Here is a 25,477-nt window from a genome sequence, read left to right as displayed (position 1 = left end):
CTAACCACTCCTAGTGATGACGCTAAGAAATCCCAACAAGCATTTCTGGCGCCATTGCCGGGGATGGCACTAGGTGTAAAGTTATTTACTAAGTACATAAACATGACAATATAAGTAAGAGGTAGCTACTGCTTATACATGCTAATGTGTTTATCTTTTTGTTTTCTACTGATTGGATGAAAATAGGGTAGTGTATGTCTGGTTTCTCCTTGCCGACAAATTTTGTTGAAAATCCTGAGAAGCTCATGAGAAGGGTCCGACCTCGCGTCGTTCCTCCTCCGATCTTGCAGTCGACAAGCGAACCAGCTTCCCAAGCACCATCAATCACTGAACTCATGGCTGAGAAGACTCATCGCGACTTCTCCGTCCCCGCAGCTGCCAATGTGGCAACTGGACCCAACGTTGATGTTTGGGACGTGAACTTTGAGCTGAAGTCCAGCCTCATAAACATAGTGCAGGCTAGCCCATTCTGTGGCAAGCCATATGAGGACGCCAACGGCCATCTCCAGAACTTTCTGGAGCTCTGCAAGACCGTAACCATACGGGACGTTATGTTACAGCTGACGCCATCAGGCTCCGCCTATTTCCTTTCTCCCTCCTGGGGAAAGCGAAACAGTGGTTTTATCAGAACAAGAAAGCCATCAGCACGTGGGACAAATGTTCCACGACGTTCCTTGCTAAATTCTTCCCGTTGGGCACAACAAATGCCCTACGTGGAAGAATTTCAAGTTTCTAGCAGACAGGGATGGAATCCATCCCAGAAGTTTGGGAGAGACTGCAAGAATACATACTCGCATGTCCTCATCATGGGATGGACGAGTGGCTCATGCTCCAAAGCTTCTACAACGGGCTAACGACTACATCCAGAGCCCACCTTGATGCTGCTGCTGGAGGAGCCTATCTCGACCTCACAATTGCCAAGGCTACGGCCTTGATCGAAAAGATGGTCTCCAACCAGGGCTGGAACGAGGAGCGTTCCCAGCCCAGAACCAAAGGCGGAATGCATACCGTCAAGGAGACGGACATGCTCGCCGCCAAGCTGGACCTCCTAATGAAGAAGCTTGATGAAGGGAACCGGTAACAAATGCCTGTTCCTGTTCAAGCCATGAACTCGTGCTTTACGTGTTAGGTTTGTGGTGACGGTGGACACTCGGGGAATGACTGCCCCGAGACCTGTGAAGACGCAGCCTACATCAAAAACAACAACATTGGGTTCCGTCCACAAGGAGGCCAGGGGTGGGGTCAAGCACGCCCACCATTCCAAGGAGGAGGTAATAGTTTTAACTCAAATTTCAATTCGAATTTCAATTCGAACCAACCCTCCTTGAGAGACTTAGTCTTTGGCCAAGCTAAAATCAACGAATCATCAAACGGAAAGCTTGCTGCCAATGATAAAATTTTAGAAAGCATAAATACAAAAGTTGAAACTCTTTCTTCTACTCATAAAAACCAATTAAGTTTCAACAAAATGATAGAAACACAACTGGCTCAAATCGCTGCTGCTGTTCCTGTCTCTGAGAACGGGAAGATCCCGGGGCAACCCGAATCTCCCGTTGAAACTGCAAATATGGTGTCTACCGGGTGGGGCAACCTTCCCTGGGAGACTTCTCGCACTAACCATGCAGGAAGAACCACGCACCCAAGGATGAATGTGTGGGGCGGGCTGACAGCGAAACTACATGGAGATCCAGGGGTGCCCATGATCACCTGTTCCATCTTCAATCAATCCTTTACAAGGGCCCTCTGCGACCTTGGGTCAAGCATAAACATCATGCCCAAGGTAATATTTGAGGAATTATAGTATCATGCTCTTTCGCAGAACCGTATGTTCGTACAGCTTGCAGATTCCACAATCCGACAACCGAAGGGATAGTCGAGAACATCTATGTACGAATCAGGAACTGCTTCGTCCTCGCCGACTTCGTCGTCCTCAACATGGAGGGGGGTCTGGGTCTAGACCTTATTCTCGGACGACCCTTCCTGAATAGTGTGAAGGCTAGGATCGATGTCGGATCTGGAGAAGTCTAGTTCCGCATCGGGGTCGACAACATATTCTTTAAATTCCTCCACAGGAAGGAGCAGAAGTTCGTGATCCAGTAGGCTCACGACGGAAGTCCACTCTGGGGTGCACCAGAACCTCAGTCAGAAGAACCTACGACCACACATCAAAAAGAAGACGCTCGGAAAAGGTGTGGCGTAAGGTTGCAAGCTTGTCCTCGTCCAATTCTCTAGGACGAGCCGATCAGTGGTAATCACAGCAGGAGAAAGGTCCTGCTCGTCAGACTCGAAACAACGAGCCCTTGCCGAAGGTAAATCGGTACGTATCTCATATTCACTCTCCACCATTTTGCTTTTCTCTATTTTTTTAATTTTTCCCACTGCAAATTTGAATTCTCAAAACACCTTTGCATGCTAGAAACTTTTTTAGCACCTTTTCTGTTTTTCACAAAAATCCAAAAACATTTCCGAGCATGAAAATCTCTTGAAAAATAAATTTGAACATCATTTCAAAGCAAAGTTTGGTCGGCACCAAAGTTTAAAAAGTTTTTGATCGTTAGAAGTGTAGTGGGCCCACCTAGGGTTTGGCCGAACCCTAGGGTCGGCCGGCCCCCTGCCAACGGCTAGTGGACCTAGCCTTTTCCAACGATCACTAGCCGTTGAGCCTGGCCTCTCCCAATGGTGCCCGGCCATTCTCCCTTTAAATAGAGGCCGAGGAGTGAGTTTTGAGCTATCACACTCAACTCTCATTCACTCACTCCCTCTCAAACTCTCTCAAACTTTGCTCTCGGGTTTTCATTGGATTTTTGCTCAAGATTTGATTTCAAGAGACCTCTCTCTCTCATTTCTTTGCTACAAGAATAGAAGGAGCAACTCACAGGTAAGAACATTCAATTCGGTTTCACTAACGTAACCCGTTTCGAGTTGCATGTGTTTTTGTTCCATCATGAAAGGCATAGGGCGGAAGGTCTCCGGCGCATTCAAGAAGATGACGGGTGAAAGTTCATCCCATTCTCGGGGTGGCTCAAGCTCGTACACACCCGAACCTACGCCTACACCAAGCACAATGGACTACGAAGAAGAAGAACAATACGAAGAGATGCAAGCCGAACTGCAAGCCGAGGTCATAGAGATTGACGCGGAAGATGCACCGCACCTCGACTTGCGAGATGATTGTGAACGACAAGGCTACGCCATCCTCAAGAACCGAAGCTTCGTCCACACCCGAGCATTTGATCCGGACCTCCTCATCAAAATAGGTATGTACAAAGACTTCTCTAACGTTTGGCATGAAATTGGATGGGATAACTTCGTCCCCGTTGAGGAGTATGGTTCTCGACTCCTCACCATCCAATTTCTTTGCACTCTTCGGGAGGTGGAAAATGGGGTTTATTTTTGACTTTTCGGGAAAGAATATTTGCTTTCTTGGAAAACTTTTGCCGGCCACCTCGATTTCAACAAATGCTGGCTGATTTCAATCGACCAAGCTTACCGAGGTTTTAATCGTCATGAATTTTGGGGCCGGATTTCGGGTCAAGTTGTCCATGGCAAGTTCGCACCTCGGTGCGGCGATATTCATAATCCAACTCTTCAATTGATGCACAAGTGACCATCACTCTCTTTCCAAGAGATGATGTCCGACCCGTGCGCAACGATGAGTTGCTCATTCTTTATGCCATGGTCAACAAAATCAAAATCTCCCCCACACAAGCTTTGGTTAAGCAATGGCTTTTGAACTTCAAGATGACGGGTCCTATTGAGTGCACTTCTTTGATTACTCGTATCGCTACACGTATCAGTGCCTTAGAGGGGAATTCTATTCCTTTCATTGAGGGCGACTATGCGTATATCAACGAGGCTTATTTGATCCAAGGTCACACACTCAAGAAAGGCCCGAATGACTCTTTGATTTTCTTTTACTTGGGCTATAGAAATGAGATTCCGCTGCCCAATACAGAGTTCCATTTGTATAATTTCCATTCACTAACCATCCCTCTCGTTCCACAAGAAGGGGATCGTAGGCATAGATCTTCTGGTTTGCCTGGCAGGATGACAAGAAGCAGCACCAGAAGGGAGGCAGAGCCGACAACAACCACCTCAGTAGCCACATCACTCATATCAGCATGAGGCCGGTGGTTCGTCGTGGCACAGTGCCAGCACTGAGGAGTGGACACGGCAAGCATCAGGCCGCCGGTCCACCAGTTCCGGCTCCTGTGGAGCCCCGAACCTCATCAGACGGACATCTTCGTCCCGAGGTTTCGGTGTCATCACCCAGCAGCTAGGTGAGTTGCGGGTGCAGGGTGACAACATACAAGAGACGCTGAACCAACACATCGACAATACCCAAGCATGGCAGCGTCACACTGGTGAAAGAATCCACAACATGGAGCAGTTGCAGTTACAGAGACAGGAGGAGTGGAGGTCATACTGCCGCTGGACGGGTTTCAACCCCGATCAGCCGTAGTAAACCTGAAGCTAACTTGGGGGAGGACCCCCACGAGAGGTAACTTGTATCATTTCTCTTTACTGCTTTCATAACCTTGCATGAAACCCATAAAAATTTGTAAAATCAGAAAATCCATAAAAATTTGTATAACTAAAAACAAATAAAAATTTGCAAAACCTAGAAAACACCAAAAATATCTTTTAATATGTGTAGTAAGCATGGTGTAAGTTTTTCTTGTTGAGATGATGAATAGTTGCTCTGTTAATTTCCTTCATATGCTTAGTTACAACTATATGCTCTACCTAGTTTTGAGTTTGGTGGCTAAAAATGTTCAAACCTTAAACTTGAAACTTGTGGGTAGCGGAAAGCATGATCCAAATCTAAGTTGTTGAGAGCTATGATATGGTTAAGTAGAGTTGCTATGATCCTCTCTTATGTGATACTTGACATCCGGAGTATTTAATTTTTTAAAAAAACACAAAAATATAATAAGGTTCCTCAATGATATGAAATTCCTATCCAAAGACATATGTTGTTTTTCATTGCAAAACCTTTCACATATGCAACTTGCTATCTCATTGAGTTTTGTCAAATTGATGTGACCCTTAGTGAGATTTATTTCATACTACCATGATCAAGATCACGTACACATTCCACCACATGCTATGCTTCTACACTAGAAGTAAGCAAATATCCATCCACAAAATAAAACTCCATGTCCATGTATAACATCACTCTCTCTCAAAAGTATGTCAAGGATATCGGGCTATGCAAAAAGAAAAAAAAATAAAAGATGCATACCCAAAGAAGGTATGCCACATGCTTTGGCATGTAAAAAAAAAGAGAAATAAAAGATGCATACCCAAAAAAGGTATGCCACATGCTTCGGCATGTCAAAAAAGAAAGAAAGACAAAAGATAGCCCCTTATCCAAAATGAAAGAAAAAGAGAGAGATGGTGCATACAAAGGAGTTCATACACCATCCACCAAAAAAAATCCACACACTTGCACATCTTGATCAAGATTTATGACTTGTTTCTCCTTTGGATCCGGTCTTTGACTTAGCGAAATATGAGAAGCGGGTATGCCTTCAAATCCTCCATACCTACAGCTCCACAAAAATAGCCATTAGAGACAGGTTGAGGAAGTAAGGCACAATAAAAAGCCTTGGTAAGGAATCATACACATTGAGCGATCCGAGAGATCATCCGAAGAACTTTATAAATTTCTTTTGAAAAAAAAACCTTACAAAACCTCCGGATTCATGGTTGAACTAAAGAGAAAGAAATATGAGCACTCTACGATACCGTTCTGACTCTCAACCGCCAAAGATGAGGTGAAGCTATAAGCTCCACAGGAGTAAGGTAAGAGGTAAGAACAAAAGGCCAACTTATTCAAAATCAAGATAAGAAGCATTCAGTTGTGCCTAAGTATGAGTTGGAAATTCAACATTGTAGCAATTCCTGATCAACAATGAGCGCCTTGTTTTGCTCATGGACGAGCAAAAGGCTAGCTTGGGGGTGTTGTTGACGGTCGTTAAGTACGAAATATGACCGTCAACTATACTCATTAAAAAAAGGAAAACTATACTCTTACTCGCATATTTGTATCACTAACCTAGCTCCACAGTTGTTTTCGAGAATTTATGATTTCAGGATCACAAGTTCGGAATAAGACGAAAACACGACAAATACACAGACAGAAGTCACAAACGATCGTGTCCTACGTAACATGAGCAAAGGAGGCCCACAAACTAGACCAAACCGACCAACCATGCCCCGGCTCCAACCATCTGACATCAGAACCTACCAGGCAGTGTACCAGAGAAGGTCGGTGGCAAATGGCGCCAAGGGGGGTCGGCCGACCCCACCTGTCAGCCAATGAGGCTGAGTTTTGGCGGGAAGCTTGATCTTATCCTCTAGAGGTCGGTTAGGCATGTTTCCATGTATAGATTTGGCGGGAACCGACCTCAAGCACTATATAAGGGGCCTCCCACCACTCTCTCTCTCTCTCTCTCTCACACACACACCACTTGAAGGCCTCTCTCTCTACACTCTCTTGTGACTTGTACTCCTTAGGGTAGTGGAGCTAGGCTAGACTTCATCTCCTTAGCGAATCCAGTCGTCCTTGGGGTCGGCAAGCAATCCTCGGCCTCGGGTATGGCTTTGTATTCCGACTTTCTTTATGCTATTCATATTGAGTTCATTCTTGGTTATCTTGCTATGTTCGTAGCTTGCTTAGCCTTGATCTGTGCTTATTCAAGTTATACTAGTTGCTTGCTTAGACCAGATGATTTGGGTAAGAATATTGGTTCGTTGTGCTTTCGGGCTTGCCTTAGCATCTTACCTGTCCATCTGAAGGGTGGGGGACCTGGGGGTGCTAGGGTAGTGACCTCATATGCGGGCATGGTGCCCGGGTATGCGGGATCTTTCTAATATGACGGTGCTCCATGGTGTGACTGGGGTAGACCGCAGGTGGTGACAGCCCTGTCGGTCCGCTGGGATGCTGCTTCTCGGCTAGCGTACTCCCCAACATTCGGGTACTGTGTAGGAGTTCATGCAAAGATGAAACGGGACTGGATGTTCTCCAGTGCAGATCATTCTGTAACACCCGGTTTATAAAAGGACATAAACCGAGCAATCATATACGTGCCAGGATCAAGTCACACGTATATACAACAGAATGAACAGTATATCACAGCACATATCACGTAAAAAGATATAATAAAGCGAATACGAATGTTATTTATTACATTAATGACGAAAATGTCTGATACAGCGGAAGCGAAGTACAAATACGATAAAAACTCTCCGAAGCTGAGTAGGGCGCCACAGGGACGTCGACTGGGAGACGAACGCCTAGAAGTCCTCGTAGTCCTGGTAGCGCTGAGCGAACTCCCTCGTGTCAGCAAGAACTGAGCAGCAGAGTGTCCAAGAGGAAAAAGTAGAGAAGAGGCAAGAGTGAGTACACAACTTGTACTCAACAAGTATAACACAAACTATGAGGCTCTAGGTTGGCTGACTGACTGCACTAGCTTTTAAGTCTGGGTAAAATTTTATTAAAGCTATTTACTACAAGTGGATGAATTACCATAAACCCAGTTACATAGTAATTAATCAAAATTAATCATGTTACTACTGAGAACCAAAACGAAACCACCATGGTACCCCCGAGAGGCACCCCCCTCGGCGGAAGGAGATAACCCCACTAATCAAAAGGAGGATCTGGGCCGCTCTTGACCGTGAGCACGGCTAGTATACCAGTTTTACACTCTGCAGAGGTTGCACATCTTTACCCACAAGTCGTGAGCTATGCTAGTTGTTCATCACACTTCCTTCGGTGAGATGACTAGCAAACTCACTACGAGGCCATTACAAACGACACGTTGGTAAGGTGTAACCGCTAAGAATTCAGTCAATGCAACGATGGTGCCCACCTCGAGGGGGTACAAGACAACACAGACCAGCCTCGTAGCGTAGGGACCATTGAAGCTTGACTCCCCTCTTGCCCCGTCGGTAAGTTACTCCCGAACCAAAATGACCTAATTAGTAAGCCAAGACCATCCCATTCCAGTCTTGTTGCTCTATGAACCGGTTCTTATGGAGAGTGGCCAACCCAGCAGTAAGCACTGTGCTGGCCCCCTAAACCATGTTCCTAACAAAACCAATTTTAACGAGACGTGAGCCATTCAAGCCACACAGAGGGCCACTCTCAGAATTAAGTTGCATATACCATTAATCAAATTAATTAAAAAGGACCATTATGTGTTATAGAGCGGCACCTAGCACAACTAACCAAAATGCAAACCCAAAGGATATATAAAGGATACAAAGTGGCTAGGAAAGTCCTTATAGGCATACAGTATTAAAATGCAGTATGGAAATGTATTTAAAAGTTATAGGTTGTTCATGTTATACTTGCCTTCCTCGTACTGCTCCTGCTGCTGCTTAAACTGGTCGGAAGACGGCTGCTCCGGGTACTGGTACTGGGGCTCCTCAGATGGATCAACGTCTACTCACGAACACATGGCCAAAAACATTGCACAACAATAAGCATACAAGCAAACACTAACAAAAGCTAAGAAACAGTACATCAATACATAAAAACAGCACACTAAACTAGTCTAAAACTATTCTACGTGTTACAATGATCGCGTGGACATAAAGAACGCCTAAAACGGAGTTAAAACGCAAAATCTAGGCAAAAAACAAGTTCTAGGGACCTATTTGTAAGAAAATTGGAGTTCCAGGGGGTTTTCTACAAAAACCGAGGACTAAAACATAATTAAAGGTTAGATCCAGGGGCTAACGTGCAAAACAACCTTAACTGGACTGCGGGTTCCAATCTGATAAAAGTCAGGGGCCTAAGTGTTAAATCCAGGACCTAACTGGAATTAGTTTTGAACTAAAAAGGATGGCTGGTTAATAAGCAAAGAGTCCAGGGACTCTTTAACAAAAGTGACAGGCCGAACCGGTATCTAAGGTTCTGGGCTGCTGGATCTGGATCTAACGGTTCAGATCTAATGGGGATTCGATCTAATCTTGAGCGTCCATTTTTGATCGGACGGCTCAGGCTGGGGTTGTGAGGGAGCGGCGGCGCGAGTCGCCGGACTTGAGTCCCCGCGGCGGCGCTTCGCCGGGAACTCGTTGGAGAGGGCGGCCTAGGCGCTACAGGGGGTCTTTTGGCCTAGGGTTTGGTGCAAAAGGGAGCGTTCGGCATGTGTAATCCACTGGGCACTCAGGGAGGCGGTACGGGGTTGGGAAAAAGGGTCCTCGCCGACAAGGGCGGCTCGGCGCGGCCGGAGTTCACCAGCGTGAGTTGAGTAGGCTGTTCTGGGCACGGGTCAGGGCCTACAACTAGCACAAAAAGGATTCGTGGCTAGGGAGGTGCTCACCGGGACCCGAAATCGGGTAGGGCGGCCGTGCAGGGGCGGCGGTGTCGATGGCGAGCGGCGGCGCACAGTCGGAGATTCGAGGAGGAGGCGATGCAGAGGGAGCCCGGGCACCTAGACTCCTCGAAATGACACGCGGTGCTCCTGCGAAGCCGGTGCGGGGGTCAGAGGGGTCTAGTGATCACCGAAGATGAGGAATTGCGGCGGCGCAGGGACTCACCGGCGGCGCTGCGCAAGAGAAATCCCCGTGCTGTAGGGCCTCGGAGTCACGAGCAAGGGCTTGGCGTGCTTCGGGGCATCGATGCAGAGCTAAGGCGGGGGTGTGTGGTGGCTGTGGTGCAGCGGAGTGGTGAAAGCACGGTGGCGCAGGGGCGTGGCGCGGCGGAGCAAGGCGGCATGATGGACCTCCAGCTGGCGGCGGCTACGGGATGGAAGGATAGGGTTCCTGGGGGGGCTGCGGGGTGGTTTAAAGAGGGGGCGCCGGGATCTCGGCGTGCGCGCCCGATAGGGAAGGCCGGCGAGCGTCTCGGCGGGGATCGCGGTGTGCGGTTGCGAGGCCGGGAGAGGCGGGGAATACAGGCCTGACCAGGTGGGGTCAGCCTGTCAGCGAGAGAGGCGACGTGCGTGCGGGGCGAGCTAGAGATAGGGAGAGGTTGTGCGCGGTTGCTGGGCTCGGGCGCGTGAACTGGGCCGAGCGGCGTGTGGGGCAGGTCGGGGCTCGGGCGATGCGCGCGGGCTGGCCAGCGCGCGGGGGGGGGGGGGGGGAACTGGCTGGGCCACGGCGCTGGAGCAGGCCCGGGGGAGAGGAAAGAGTGGGCCGCATGGGAGAGTGGGTGAGGGTTGGGTTTGGGTTGAGTTTTGGGCTGGGCTCTCTTCTAATTCTTTCTCCTTTCTATTTCTATTTCTAACCACTCAAACTATTTGAATTCAAACCCTAGCACTCAAACCAATAAAAGAGATGCTCCAGCATGAATGCAACAAACATTTTTAACCCTATGATAAATTTTAATTACTTATAGAACAAAAATTTAGATTAAATGCAAGTCTAACACAATAAACCTTAGAAATTTAAATAAAGCCAATTAAATTTATTAATAAATGTTGGAATTTAAATTAGGGTGTTACAGACCCTACCCCCTTAAAGAAGTCTCGTCCCCGAGATTTAGCTGGGCTGGCTAGCAAAGAGATCTGGATATGTCTTCTTCAGCTCATCTTCTCGCTCCCATGTAGCCTCAGCTTCACTGTGATGACTCCACTGAACTCTGCACATCTTGATGCGCTTGTTCCGTGTAACCCTCTCTGATGTCTCCAGAATCTTCACCGGATGCTCAGTATAAGTCAGATCTTCCTGCACATCTACTCCATCCAGTGGTGCCTGCTCCTCGGGTACTCACAGACACTTCTTCAGCTGAGAAATATGGAAGACATCATGAACTCCTGAGAGGCTGGTGGGCAACTCCAGGCGATAAGCAACTTCGCCTTTCCTCTCTAGCACCTTGAATGGACCAACATACCGAGGTGCTAACTTCCCCTTGATATTAAACCTGTGGATTCCTCTCATCGGAGACACCTTCAGGTATACATGATCACCAACATTGAAAGTCAGGTCTCTCCGTTTGCCATCTGCATAGCTCTTTTGCCTGCTCTGTGCAATCCTCAGATTTTCCCGCACAGCTTGTACCATCTGCTCGGCATCTTCTATAATGTCAGGGCCAAAGAGCTGCTTCTCACCAATCTGATCCCAATAGAGAGGAGTCCTGCACTTTCTGCCATACAATGCCTCAAAGGGGGACTTCTTCAGACTGGCCTGATAGCTGTTGTTGTACGAAAACTCAGCATATGACAGGCACTTATCCCAACTAGTACCGTACTGAATGACACAAGCTCTCAGCATATCTTCCAACACTTGGTTGGTTCTCTCTATCTGCCCATCTGTCTGAGGGTGATAAGCCGTACTGAAACACAGCTTCGTATCCAACGAATCATGGAGCTGCTCCCAGAATCTTGAAGTGAATTGAGACCCTCTGTCAGATATGATCTTCTTGGGCACACCATGCAAGCAGACAATCCAAAAAATGTACAACTCTACAAGTCTGGCACCAGAGTAAGTAGTGTTCACTGGAATGAAGTGAGCAACCTTCGTCAGACGATCCACCACTACCCATATAGAGTTGTACCCTTTCTGAGTACGAGGCAATCCAACAATGAAGTCCATAGTGATCTCCTCCCATTTCCACTCTGGAATCTTCAAAGGCTGTAACAGACCTGCTGGCCTCTGATGCTCATCCTTGACACGCTGACAGGTGTCACAAATAGCCACATACTCTGCCACTGAACGCTTCATCCCATACCACCAGAAACATTCCTTGAGATCATAATACATCTTCGTGCTGCCCAGATGAATAGAATAAGCTGTATCATGAGCCTCACTCAGAATCAACTTCCTGAGATCCTTCACATCTGTCACACAGATCCGGTTCTTGTACCACAAGGTACCCTGATCATCCTCTCTGAAATGAGGAGCCTTGCCCTTCTTGAGCAACTCACGAATCTCCTGCAGCTTCTCATCTTCCTTCTGATGCTGCCTGATCTCTGCCTCAAGAGTGGGTACTGCCTCGAATGCTGCACTCGAAGTATGATGCAAGAAACCCAGACTCAACTGCTCAAACTCCTCGCATAACTCTGGAGGCATCTGGAAAGCCACGGCCATGTTGACATAGCTTCTTCTGATCAGAGCATCTGCCACAACATTAGCCTTACCCGAATGATAGTGAATCTCCAGGTCATAGTCCTTGACCAACTCTAACCATCTTCTCTGCCGCATGTTCAGCTCGTTCTGCGTGAAAATGTACTTGAGGCTCTTGTGATCAGTGTAAATATCACACCGCTGCCCATACAAGTAATGCCTCCAAATCTTCAGAGTATGCACCACTGCGGCTAACTCAAGATCATGAGTGGGATAGTTCAGCTCATGCCGACGTAACTGCCTGGAAGCATAAGCAATCACTCTGCCCTCCTGCATCAGAACACAACCAAGACCATCCTTCGAAGCATCACAGTACACCGTGAACCTCTTGCTCTGGTCTGGCAGAGTAAGGACTGGCACCGTAGTCAACCTCTTCTTCAGCTCATCAAAGGCCATCTGAGGCTCATCAGTCCATATAAATGCCGTATTCTTCTCTAGCAAGGAAGTCAAAGGCTTTACAATCTTGGAGAAATTCTCAATGAACCTCCGATAATATCCTGCTAAGCCCAAGAATGACCGGACTTCCTTCACCGTCTGCGGTGTCTCCCACTCGAGCACATCCTTCACCTTGCTCGGATCAACTGCAATACCTCCCTTGGAGATGATATAACCGAGGAATGGAACCTCATCAATCCAGAACTCGCACTTGCTGAACTTAGCATATAGCTAATGCTCTCTCAATCTCTGCAACACGAGCCTCAGATGCTCTTCATGCTCTTCCTCTGTCTTGGAGAAGATCAGAATATCATCAATGAAGATCACCACGAAGACATCCAGATAATCCATGAAAACCATGTTCATCAGGTGCATGAAGAAAGCCGGGGCATTAGTCAAGCCGAAGGACATGACCGTGTACTCTTACAGCCCGTACTTGCAAGTGAATGCCATCTTCGGAATATCCCCAGGAAGGATCCTCAGCTGAAAATAACCCGAACGCAGATCAATCTTCGAGAATATACGAGCACCTCGAAGCAGATCGAAGAGATCCTCAATACGGGGCAGTGGATGCTTGTTCTTGATGGTAACTGCATTCAGCTCCCGATAATCGACACACATTCTCTTCGAGCCATCCTTCTTATCTACTAGCAACAATGGAAAAGCCCAAGGAGAGAAGCTGCGACGGATATAGCCCTTGGCTAGCAACTCATCAATAGTCTTCTTAACTTCCTCATGCTCTATAGGTGCCATGCGGTAGGGCCGCTTTGCAATAGGTGCAGTGCCAGGCAAGATATCAATACAAAACTCAATGTCGCATACAGGCGGCATACCTGGCAAATCATCCGGAAAGACATCCGGGAATTCAGACACCACGCGAATACCATCCGTGGGTCTAGCCTCCATCTGATGAAGAAATCCCGAGGGCTCTGAAGCACTGACTGTCACCTCTTGGCCATCAGCTGCTGTCAGGTGAACTGCCCGATGAGCACAATCAATTCTGACTCCCCACTTGGCAAGAGTATCCATTCCCAGAATCACATCGATACCCTTGGTGTCTAGCACCCTCAGATCAGCACTGAACGTTGCCCCCTTATGGCTACACTGACTCGGGGGCAAACATTATGGGATCTCAACTCCCCTCCCAGTGAAGAGACTAGCAGACACTTCCTTAATGCAGTGGTAAAGAAACTATGCTCCTCAACATATGACTTGGTGATGAATGAATGAGTAGCACCAGTATTGAAAAGCACTGTAGCTGGATGGGAGTTGACCATGAACGTACCAATAACCATGTTAGGAGCCTCGGCCGCTGACTCAGCCGTCACGTGGTTCACTCTGCCCTGTGCTGGCGCCCTGGGCTGAGCTGGGCGCCCCTGCTGTCCTGCCTGCGCCTTCCGGGGGCAAGTGTTGGCGTAGTGCCCCGGCTGGCCGCAGTGATAGCACACGCGAGGAGGTGCTGGAGCCTGCTGTCCGGCAGGAGGAGCTGCCTGCCGTGGAGCCTGCGGTGCTGGCGGAGCTGGTGGAGCACGAGCCGGAGGTGCCGGTAACCTCGGGCCCTGACCTGCCTGATGCTGCTGTCGCGGCGGGTACTGCTGCGGCCTCTGCTGGTACTGCTGGGGAGGCCGGTACTACTGCTGCTGGTACTGCTGAGGCGGCTGGAGGCGAGAACGAGTGTTGCTGCCGGAAGCAACGGGGACAATCTTCCTCTTCTTGTCCTCCATCTCCAGATACTTGCGCTCTGTGTTGAGCGCGCTGTCAACCAGATGGTTGAAGTCGTCGAAGCGGAGGTTGAGCAGCGCGTACTGGAGGTAGTCCTCAAGGCCCTCCATGAAGTGCTCCTGCTTCTTGCGGTCATCCGCAACCTCGGCAGGGGCGTAGTGAACAAGCTGTAGAAAACGATCACGATACTCCGTGACCGTCATCGTCCCCTGGAGTGAAAAAGACAGATTATATATCGAAGGATTAATTCGTGACTCAAAAAGATAGAACAAGGGGGTATTAGCTCAAAAGGAAACGCTGAATGATTATATTTGAGATTACCTACTTCAGTACAAGAAACTCCTCCTGCTTCATCTTCATAACGCCCGCGGGGACGTTGTGGCTGCGGAACCGCTCCCGGAACTGGAGCCAGGTGAGAGCCTCGCGGTCCTCAACTGGGTGGGACTCCCACCAGTCCAAAGCTGCCCCTCGCAGCTGTCCTGCTATGTACAAGACTCGCTCTCAATCATCGCACTGGGCGATGTCCAGCTGGCGCTCCACTGCACGGAGCCAGTCGTCTGCCTGAAGAGGGTCGGACGTGTGAGAGAACGTCAGCGGGTGACCCCTCAGGAACTCAACACGTCTGTCGCGGGGCTGCGGCGGTGGAGGAGGCGGAGGCTGAGTGTGAGCCTGCTGAAGTGCCTGAACAGTGTTGTTCAGGGTAGCCATCATCTGCATCTGGAGCTGGAAGTACTGCTCCGGGGTCAGAGGCGGAGGCATCGGGATCCCAGTACTCTGGTTGTTCTGCCCCTGGTTGTTCTGCCCCTGCTGGTCAGAACCACGCCTGGTGTTAACCATCTGATTTTTGGACAAAAGATTTCATGAGTAAGGATATTGCAGGAATAAATTTAGATGGATAGGATAACGCTTTTGCGGAAAAGACTCAGACATGATAAAGTAGACAGGATAGAGTGGACGGTTTTACCCCCAACGATCTAACTTATTTTATTAATTAGTTAACTTTAACATAAGAGTGATTTTCTTTAAACAAATTTAAACTACTAAGCTATGCAATCAACCAAAAATCCAAATCAAACATGTAGCATAATAACAACCAGACAATTTTCACAACTTAGCCGAGTTTAACACACGACTCGACTAACACAACGCGTCGCAGAACGTGCTATCGTATTATTATAAAAGGGGGTCATCTAGCTTACACCTATGATGGTCAGACAACTTACTCCAGACCAGAATCTACGGAAACTATTCTATAGAGAGAAATCAAGGCAAGACGAGTAAGAATCTTGGAATTCAAGGAGTATAAAAGCAAAATAGTTTCAGCAGACAAGGCTGAGAGAGAAAAAGACTTAAAACTCGACCAGTTCTATCTAGGCTTCGTCCTATAGTCGATACGGCTCTGATACCACTCTGTAACACCCGGTTTATAAAAGGACATAAACCGAGCAATCATATACATGCCAGGATCAAGTCACACGTATATATAATAGAATGAACAGTATATCACAGCACATATCACGTAAAAAGATATAATAAAGCGAATACGAATGTTATTTATTACATTAATGACGAAAATGTCTGATACAGCGGAAGCGAAGTACAAATACGATAAAAACTCTCCGTAGCTGAGTAGGGCGCCACATGGACGTCGACTGGGAGACGAACGCCTAGAAGTCCTCGTAGTCCTGGTAGCGCTGAGCGAACTCCCTCGTGTCGGCAAGAACTGAGCAGCAGAGTGTCCAAGAGGAAAAAGTAGAGAAGAGGCAAGAGTGAGTACACAACTTGTACTCAACAAGTATAACACAAACTATGAGGCTCTAGGTTGGCTGACAGACTGCACTAGCTTTTAAGTCTGGGTAAAATTTTATTAAAGCTATTTACTACAAGTGGATGAATTACCATAAACCCAGTTACATAGTAATTAATCAAAATTAATCATGTTACTACTGAGAACCAAACCGAAACCACCAAGGTACCCCCGAGAGGCACCCCCCTCGGCGGAAGGAGATAACCCCACTAATCAAAAGGAGGATCTGGGCCGCTCATGACCGTGAGCACGGCTAGTATACCAGTTTTACACTCTGCAGAGGTTGCACATCTTTACCCACAAGTCGTGAGCTACGCTAGTTATTCATCACACTTCCTTCGGTGAGATGACTAGCAAACTCACTACGAGGCCGTTACAAAGGACACGTTGGTAAGGTGTAACCGCTAAGGATTCAGTCAATGCAACGATGGTGCCCACCTCGATGGGGTACAAGACAACACAGACCAGCCTCGTAGCGTAGGGACCATTGAAGCTCGACTCCCCTCTTGCCCCGTCGGTAAGTTACTCCCGAACCAAAATGACCTAATTAGTAAGCCAAGACCGTTCCATTCCAGTCTTGTGGTAGCGCTGTTGTCCCAGGTTGTCGCTCTATGAACTGGTCCTTATGGAGAGTGGCCAACCCAGCAGTAAGCACCGTGCTAGCCCCCTAAACCATGTTCCTAACAAAACCAATTTTAACGAGACGTGAGCCACTCAAGCCACACAGAGGGCCACTCTCAGAATTAAGTTGCATATACCATTAATCAAATTAATTAAAAAGGACCATTATGTGTTATAGCACGGCACCTAGCACAACTGACCAAAATACAAACCCAAAGGATATATAAATGATACAAAGTGGCTAGGAAAGTCCTTATAGGCATACAGTATTAAAATGCAGTATGGAAATGTATTTAAAAGTGATAGGTTGTTCATGTTATACTTGCCCTTCTCATACTGCTCCTGCTGCTGCTCAAACTAGTCAGAAGACTGCTGCTCCGGGTACTGGTACTGGGGCTCCTCAGATGGATCAACGTCTACTCACGAACACATGGCCAAAAACAATGCACAACAATAAGCATACAAGCAAACACTAACAAAAGCTAAGAAACAGTACATCAATACATAAAAACAGCACACTAAACTAGTCTAAAACTATTCTACGCGTTACAACGATCATGTGGACATAAAGAACGCCTAAAACAGAGTTAAAACGCAAAATCTAGGCCAAAAACAAGTTCCAGGGACCTATTTGTAAGAAAACTGGAGTTCCAGGGGATTTTCTAAAAAACTGAGGACTAAAACATAATTAAAGGTTAGATCCAGGGGCTAACGTGCAAAACAACATTAACTGGACTGCGGGTTCCAATCTGAGAAAAGTCAGGGGCCTAAGTGTTAAATCCAGGACCTAACTGGAATTAGTTTTGAATTAAAAAGGATGGCGGGTTAATAAGCAAAGAGTCCAGGGACTCTTTAACAAAAGTGACAGGCCGAACCGGTATCTAAGGTTCTGGGCCGCTGGATCTGGATCTAATGGTTCAGATCTAATGGGGATTCGATCTAATCTTGAGCGTCCATTTTTTATCGGATGGCTCAGGCTGGGGTTGTGAGGGAGCGGCGGCGCGAGTTGCCGGATTTGAGTCCCCGCGGTGGCGCTTCGCCGGGAACTCATCGGAGAGGGCGGCCTAGGCGCTACAGTGGTCTTTTGGCCTAGGGTTTGGTGCAAAAGGGAGCGCTCGGCATGTGTAATCCACTGGGCACTCAGGGAGGCGGTACGGGGTTGGGAAAAAGGGTCCTCGCCGACAAGGGCGGCTCGACGCGGGCGGAGTTCAACGGCGTGAGTTGTGTAGGCTGTTCTGGGCACGGGTCAGGGCCTACAACTAGCGCAAAAAGGATTCGTGGCTAAGGAGGTGCTCACCGGGGCCCGAAATCGGGTAGGGCGGCCGTGCAGGGGCGGCGGCGTCGATGGCGAGCGGCGGCGCACGGTCGGAGATTCGAGGAGGAGGCGATGCAGAGGGAGCCCGGGCGCCTGGACTCCTCGGAACGACACGCGGTGCTCCTGCGAAGCCGGTGCGGGGGTAAGAGGGGGTCTAGTGATCACCGAAGATGAGGAATTGCGGCGGCGCAGGGACTCACCGGCGGTGCTGCGCAAGAGAAATCCCCGTGCTGTAGGGCCTCGGAGTCACAAGCAAGGGCTTGGCGTGCTTCGGGGCGTCGATGCAGAGCTAAGGCGGGGGTGTGTGGTGGCTATGGTGCAGCGGAGCGGTGAAAGCACGGTGGCGCTGGGGCGTGGCACGGCGGAGCAAGGCAGCGTGATGGACCTCCAGCTAGTGGCGGCTATGGGATGGAAGGATAGGGTTCCTGGGGGGCTGCGGGGTGGTTTAAAGAGGGGGCGCCGGGATCTCGTCATGCGCGCCCGATAGGGAAGGCCGGCGAGCGTCTCGGCGGGGATCGCGGTGTGCGGTTGCGAGGCCGGGAGAGGCGGGGAAGACGGGCCTGACCAGGTGGGGTCAGCTTGTCAGCGAGACAGGCGACGTGCGTGCGGGGCGAGCTGGAGACGGGGAGAGGGCGTGCGCGGTTGCTGGGCTCGGGCGCGTGAAATGGGCCGAGCGGCGTGCGGGGCAGGTCGGGGCACGGACCATGGATGATGGCCAAATTTAATGAATCTTTGAAATAGAGTAATGAAGGGCCTATTTGGCATGGCTCTTACACTGCTAGAGCAGCTCCACTCTAAAACTCTAGGTGGAGTTAGCTCTGGGTGGAGTTGGAGCTATATAGATTAGCTATTTGGCTAGGAAAGTACCCGGCTCCAAAAGAGAGGGTCTTCAGGATGGATTGTCATTATTACCCAACTCATAGCCCCATATGTCATGCTATTGATCCATATCTTCTTCTTCCTAAGGATGCAACTCGATGTCAATCCCGGATCTAGAGCTGGGGAGAAAATTGAGGTCTTAGAGCACGTAGAAGGCCCCGGCCATGCGGTCGCGGGGCACGTCAACGGCGACAGTGATGACGTCAACGTCAGTGGCCGGAACATGTCGGAGACCTCAACACCCACGTCCTTCCGCAGAAGCTCGTACCTCGTAGAGCCGGGCGGAGGCCCAGCAGCGTGGCGGAGGGCGTCACGAGGAAGAGCATATTGTCGTTCGGGGAGGAGGCGGAGATGGGGAGCGAAGCGAGTGAGGAGAACGCGTGTGGCAGTGGGTAGAGGCAGGACGCAAGGGTCCTAGGTGGAGGAGTGGGTCCCCGCCCGCGCCGGTCCTGGGAGGCGAAAGAGCGGAGGCCAGGAGGTGCCGAGCTCCTTGCCCCAGGCAGGCGGGACCGCGCAAGCAGGTTGCTGGCGGAGCTCCCCGGCCCGTCCGCACACCGCATCCATGCGGGCTGCGCCGTGGGGCAGAAGCAGGGGGCAGCATCGGCGGCAGCCCCGGCGCGCTCCACCGCTCGTGGACCCACTTTCCGGGTGGCGTGGAGGCCACAGCTGGACCGGATCTACGACGACTCTCTACCGAGTCATGAGGGGAGCTGCGGGCTGAGAGGGAAGGGGGCGGTGGGGCCTTAGAAGAGAATAAAAAAAGAAAAAGAAAACAAACTATTTTCTGTGTAATTGATGGCATTGGTGAGTAATTACCTACGAACTCCACGTACGTATAGGTTGGTTTAGGAGAGTTATGGAGCAGCAAAAGAAGTGCACTAAGGGCGCGTTTAGTTCCCCGTTTAAAAATTTTTGGATGTCAAATCAGCACTTTGACCGGATGTCGGGAGGACTTTTCGGACACTAATTAAAAAACTAATTTCAGAACTCACTTGGAAACCACGAGACGAATCTTTTGAGGCCTTTGACCGCGTCATTAGCACATGTGGGTTACTGTAGCACTTATGGCTAATCATGCACTAATTAGGCTTAAAAGATTCGTCTCGTTATGTACATCCAAACTGTGTAATTAGTTTTGTTATTTAATTACATTTAGTGCTTCATACATGTGTTTAAAGGGGAGGTGAAAATTTTTGGGTGAAAATTTTTGGGAACTAAACGCGCCCTAATTTGAGCTACAGCTCCAGAGTTTAAGGCTCCATGGAGTTTTTGAGTTGGGGTGTTTGGCTACAAAATTATTTGGAGTCGTTGGAGTCCAGCTGCATAGCAATGCTAAATAGGTCCTAAGATAGGACGCCTGCTATGTTTTTTTTCCAATCAGGAAGCTTTATTAAATATCAGATTCAGAAATATCTTAATATCACTAATTGGAGGCTCTTTTGGAGTCTCTACGTGAAGCCACCTAGGATCCTAGATGGATATTCTGAAAAAATAGAGAAATTCTATAAATTCTCATAAAAACCAGAAACATCCAGTCATCAATCCAACAACTCTAATTATAATAACCATCGGATCTGTTATCTTTTCTAATAAAATACCCACCTCTGCCATTATGAAAATAGACTAAAGTAACCCCCTAAATATGTATCTAAATTACCCACCTCTGCCATTATAAAAAATCTAAAGTAACCTCCTAATCTTTATGTAAATTATCTACCTATGCCATTATAAAAATAATACAAAGACCCCCTAAATTTGCATATAAATTATCCGGTTATGTCATTATTATTACAAGTTAAATTACTCATAATCTGAATCTAAATTATATAATAACAATAATAAATTAAAGTGCACTAATATAAAATTCTAAAATTACTATGTCTATCATTATTAATATATTATTTATATTATTATTTACATAAAAATATTATCCACGATATATGTCACCATATATTCAATTATGATAGAAGAGACAAGAACGTTAATTCACAAATAAATAGTTCAACTAAACATATATTGAATACATATGGAGGTGCAGAAAATAAAATCTATTGTAACTAAATAATGAAAATATATATTTTAGAGTATGTGTTAGAATATTTAATAGATGAAAAATGTGTAAGATGGATAATTATAATTATTGATCTTATTTTTATATTAATTCTAATTAGCTCGTGCGGGAGCACGGGTTGACAGACTAGTACATCCAATGGATTCTTCGCCTTGTAATACATTCCCAACTTCTGTGTAGCGGGATGCACATTGCCTAGAGTTGAAAAAGAAAACCAAACAACTTTAATACTAGTCCATCCGTAGACTAGACTGCCATTCATGAAACCTGCTACTTGTATAATTGTACTCATGATCTCAAATTATCAACTAGGGCCGTGTTTAGATGGAACGCAAAAAAATTTTGCGATGGAATCTTGCTAATTTGAAATACTAAATGAAGTTTATTTACAAAATTTTTTGCACAGATGGATTGTAAATCGCGAGACGAAACTAATTATACTAATTAATCCATGATTAATCCATAATTAGTGGATGGTTATTGTAGCATCATTGTTGCAAATTATGGACTAAGTAGGCTTACTAGATTCGTCTCGCGATTTACAGTCCATCCATGCAAAAAAATTTATAAATAAATTTTATTTAGTACTCCATGCATGTGTTCAAATATTTGATGTGATGTTTTTTTATATTTACGGGGTTTACGGGTTGTGATCTAAACAAACAGGCCTAAGTTTTTTTTAGGAACAGAGGCATACGTTCGAGAGGGGAAAAGGGTAAAGCATGCACTGTACATGCTGCAGATCATATGCATATGGGTAGCTGCAATAATTAGATCATACGTATGCTGTACATACAGATAATTAAGTAGGCATGCATCTCAGCAGCTAGAGCCTATGGGAGCCTCCTGAGCATGACCTGCGCGCCGTGCTCCGGCTGCAGCAGGCCGTGCGAGACTGGCGCGTGCGTGTAGGACGGCGAGAGCTCGAACACGAAGCTCTGCAGGATCATGGCGAGCCCCATCTTGGCCTCGAGCAGCGCGAAGTTCTGGCCGATGCAGGTGCGCGGGCCCCATCCGAAGGGGAATAAGGCCGGCGCGTCCGCGGACGCCCTGGCGATCCCCTCCGCGAACCTCTGCGGCCTGAACTCGCTCGCGTCGGGGCCCCACACGTCCTTGTCGTGGTGGACGCACAGCAGCGGCAGCATCAGAATCACGCCCGCCGGGTACCTCACGCCGCCGAGCACCATGGGCTTGTACGTATAGCGTTGGAGCGCCGTCAGCGGCGTGTACAGCCGCAGCACCTCGTACAGCACCATGGTCACCTGCAACGCCGTCGCCATAAGTTACTCCATTAGAAGACGCACCTCGATCTCTTCCGCGATCGATGAGTAAATCAACTTCCAGAGCTACCACTACTTACGATTCTCAGGCGGCTCATGCCGTCGTAGTCCGGCGTCGTCCGGCCGAAGACATGGAGCACCTCCTCCCTGGCGCGGTCCTGCCACTCCGGGTGCATCGAGAGCACGATCATGGTCCACGTGAGCAGCACCGACGTGGTCTCCATGCCGGCGAAGTAGAAGAGCTTGCACTCCCCGATCACGTCGTCGGTGGTGATGCCGCCGGCCCTCGCGTTGCCGTCGTCCCTGCAGTGCTCCATGTTCGACTCTAGCAGCACGTTAAGGAGGTCGTCGCTGGTCGCGCCTCCGGTCCTCAACGCGTCCTCTCTCTTGGCGATGATGCCCTTCAGGAGCGCTTCGATCTCCGAAGCGATCTGCTTCATCCTTCGGTTGGTTCTCGTAGGCAGGTACCTGCACGAGACTCCGCGTTAGCACACCACCCTGCGTACGTACAGCTCGAGGCAGCAACGCGAGTTTGTTTCCCGTCGATCGAAAAACAGGAGTAGAAGAGATCAGGACTCAGTACTCACAAGTATCCAGGGATGTGAAGCTTCTGCATGGCCTGAACGACGAGCTTGACCTGCTCCCCCTGAAGCTGGAAGATCCTCCTGCCTTCCAGGTAGCTGCTGCCAAACGCGGCGCGCGAGATGACATCCCCCGTCAGGTTCTGCATCTCAGGCCACACGTCCACCTCGTACGGCTGCCCGTCCGCGGCCAGGCCCTCCCATCTCCTCACCAGGTCCGTGCAGCACGCGGCGAAAGCCGGCAGCATCCGCTGAAAATGGAAGACGACACACAGGGTCGCGTTCATGTCAGATCCCTGCTGTGCTCCACGCGGCTGGCAAATGTTCAGTGTCAGATGGTGTAGTGGTCACCTTGAGCTTCTCGACATGGAACGCGGGGTTGATGATCCTCCGGTGCTTGGCCCATTTCTCGCCCTCGTGGCTGCCCAGGCCGTTGTGCAGCATCCTCTGAAGCCTGCCGTACCTGATCTTCTCGAAGTGACCGAACTTGTTGGACAGAACCTCGCGCACCAGCTCGGGCTTGGTGATGGTCACCCTTGGCACCGGCCCGAACCAGGTGATGGACGTTTTGCCTGTCATTGTCAAGAGCCATTTTCAGTGTTCCGCAATTATATTTGGGGGGTGTTTAGTTCCAAAAAAAGTTTTAACAGTATCTGTAATATCAAATTTTTGAACACATGCATGCATGAAGTATCAAATGCAGTTGGAAAAAATAACTAATTACACAGTTTAACTGATTATCACGAACTGAATCTTTTAAGCCTAATTAGTCCATAATTGGACATTATTTGTCAAGTAACAACGAATGTGCTACTGTGCCAAAACCCAAATTTTTTCACCAACTAAACACACCCTTGGTTTTCTTTGGGGAACAGCTGTTGCAGATAAAGGAGAACGATCGGAAACCACCGACAGCGATCGCCGGTCAGTGGAATAGGCCGGAATGGCAGGACTTGATGGAACGAACTTTGGTCATGCATCTTCAGAACAAGATGGCCACATATCATTGGAACTGTTTCTACTAGATTGTTGAGTGGTCCATCATACCCTGTCCTGGGTGTATGTGTGGTCAGTGTCACTACTGGATCCTAGTATATATCCTGCAATATACAATAGAAAGAACAAGGCTCTGCTATGTCCTATATATATATATATATATATATATATATATATATATATATATATATATATATATATATTGGAGAAATAGGAAAATTGGGTAGAAAATAGCATTGAACTCAAGGTATTGCAAATCGACAGCGAAAGGGAGAAGGTACTGTCTTTCAAAAAAAAAGGAAAAAGGTACTAGTCAACTTCAACCTTGATTTCTAGCCGTACTTGTTCAATTGAAAGATGAAGGTGTTTTTGGAGAAAAATCGATTGAAGATGAAGGATTTCAGTCAATCAAAGCAAAAAAGGATATTGGGATTGGTCAGTAAATCTCTCGTAGAACTTCAAACAAGGCCTGTGTTCCTACAGATCTCGTAATGATTAGGTTCCAGAAGACGTGTCCCGGTGCGCCAAGGAAAGAGCAGCCGGGGAAAGCAACGTGCCGTACCGTGCTCCTTCATGGTCTGGTGGAACAGCGGCATCGCCCGGGGCACGACGTCGTGGCATCCCAGCGGCATGGGCCGGGACCTGGCCTCACGGTCGAGCCGCTCCGTCAGCGGCGCGTCCCCCGCCAGGGAGCGGTACGCCGTGCCGCGGAGCCCCTGCGACCGCAGCGCCCGCGCCAGGCGCCGCGGCCGCCACCACGCCCACTCCACCGCGCGCACGGCGCACCACGCGGCCACCGCGCACAGCACCACCAGCTTCCACGGGAACGGCGCCTGCGCGTCGCCGTCGCCGCCGCCGCCGCTGAGCTCCCCCATGGTCGGCCGGCTCGCCGTGGTGGGGGGTGCCGGCTAGAGCTGGCGAGGAACCTGGTTCTTCTGGACGCAGCGGAGAGCCGTGTGCGCTCTGCAGCTGGGGGGGGGGGGGGGGGGGGGGGCAGAATGTTTCTTACTTTTTTTCAGCTAGCTAGCTAGGACTATGAGCCTAGGCCAGGGCCGATCAAGTTGGAGTACGAGTGGTAGCTGCACACCATTCCGGGCTTTTTATAAATAGAGTTGGGTTGCCGGTTTGCGCTGTGGTGCGCATCATTTTCGTGCTCGAGGTTTGTTCTTGGGTTTTGATCGACACTTCCGCGATGGTTCTACAGGCGCGGCCGTTGGTGGTCTTCTCCGGGCACGCGTAGCAGCGTGAAAAACTTCGGAAAAATGGGAGGTCTGCGGTTGGGCCAAGAAAAACAAACGTTCAACACACAAGAAATGTGGAACGTCTCATGTGTTCCCATGTCACCTGAACGCGTCACTTGGAAGGGATGTCGAATTCGTATTCCTCTGAATACATTTTTGTCCTCAAAACACAGTACAAACACGGACGCTCATATATATGTAGTTATGTACTCACCTCTATAGAATCGCGTATGCAACCATACTCTTACTAACACCTTTGGAGACTGAGGCGGCAGATCTTTAGATTAGCAAAATCACTATATACACCTTGATGTCAATGAGCTTGTCATCTACTACTGAGAAAATATAGCAGGTTAAATTATGAAATTAAATTTATAAAAATATGAACACATGTGGATAGCCAAAAGAGCAGCCACTATGTTGTAAAAAAAAGATGGCCTTAATAAGC

At 48.6% G+C, this 25,477-nt stretch overlaps 1 protein-coding gene and 1 non-coding gene across 2 annotated transcripts; both read right to left on the bottom strand.

Annotated features, from left to right (window-relative positions):
• Nucleotides 1-706: 706 nt before the first annotated feature.
• LOC120677143 lies at nucleotides 707-813 on the bottom strand. Its single transcript, XR_005676206.1, has one exon. It is a non-coding gene; the product is annotated as a small nucleolar RNA R71 (small nucleolar RNA).
• Nucleotides 814-21,677: 20,864 nt separating this feature from the next.
• LOC120675705 (cytochrome P450 72A15-like) lies at nucleotides 21,678-24,853 on the bottom strand. Its single transcript, XM_039956909.1, has 5 exons — nucleotides 24,351-24,853; nucleotides 23,144-23,364; nucleotides 22,799-23,043; nucleotides 22,292-22,679; nucleotides 21,678-22,193 (listed from the first exon to the last, which is right to left on the bottom strand). Exons 1-5 carry the CDS (start codon nucleotides 24,661-24,663, stop codon nucleotides 21,765-21,767), a joined length of 1,596 nt encoding a protein of 531 aa, XP_039812843.1. The 5' UTR covers nucleotides 24,664-24,853; the 3' UTR covers nucleotides 21,678-21,764.
• Between the last annotated feature and the right edge of the window lie 624 nt (nucleotides 24,854-25,477).

The sequence above is a fragment of the Panicum virgatum genome, chromosome 5N, assembly GCF_016808335.1.
Source record: "Panicum virgatum strain AP13 chromosome 5N, P.virgatum_v5, whole genome shotgun sequence".
Lineage (NCBI taxonomy): Eukaryota > Viridiplantae > Streptophyta > Magnoliopsida > Poales > Poaceae > Panicum > Panicum virgatum.
Note: the sequence above shows the minus strand (reverse complement) of the source record. Positions and strands in the feature narration are given on the sequence as shown.

What these genes read in the sequence shown, in the direction of transcription:
- LOC120675705 (XM_039956909.1), bottom strand. Translation starts at nt 24,663, where the DNA reads ATGGGGGAGCTCAGCGGCGGCGGCGGCGACGGCGACGCGCAGGCGCCG. An exon ending in TCCATGTCGAGAAGCTCAAG is followed by an intron (nt 23,044 to 23,143) that starts GTGACCACTACA and finishes TTCCATTTTCAG; the next exon opens with CGGATGCTGCCGGCTTTCGC. An exon ending in GCATGAGCCGCCTGAGAATC is followed by an intron (nt 22,194 to 22,291) that starts GTAAGTAGTGGT and finishes ACGGCGTTGCAG; the next exon opens with GTGACCATGGTGCTGTACGA.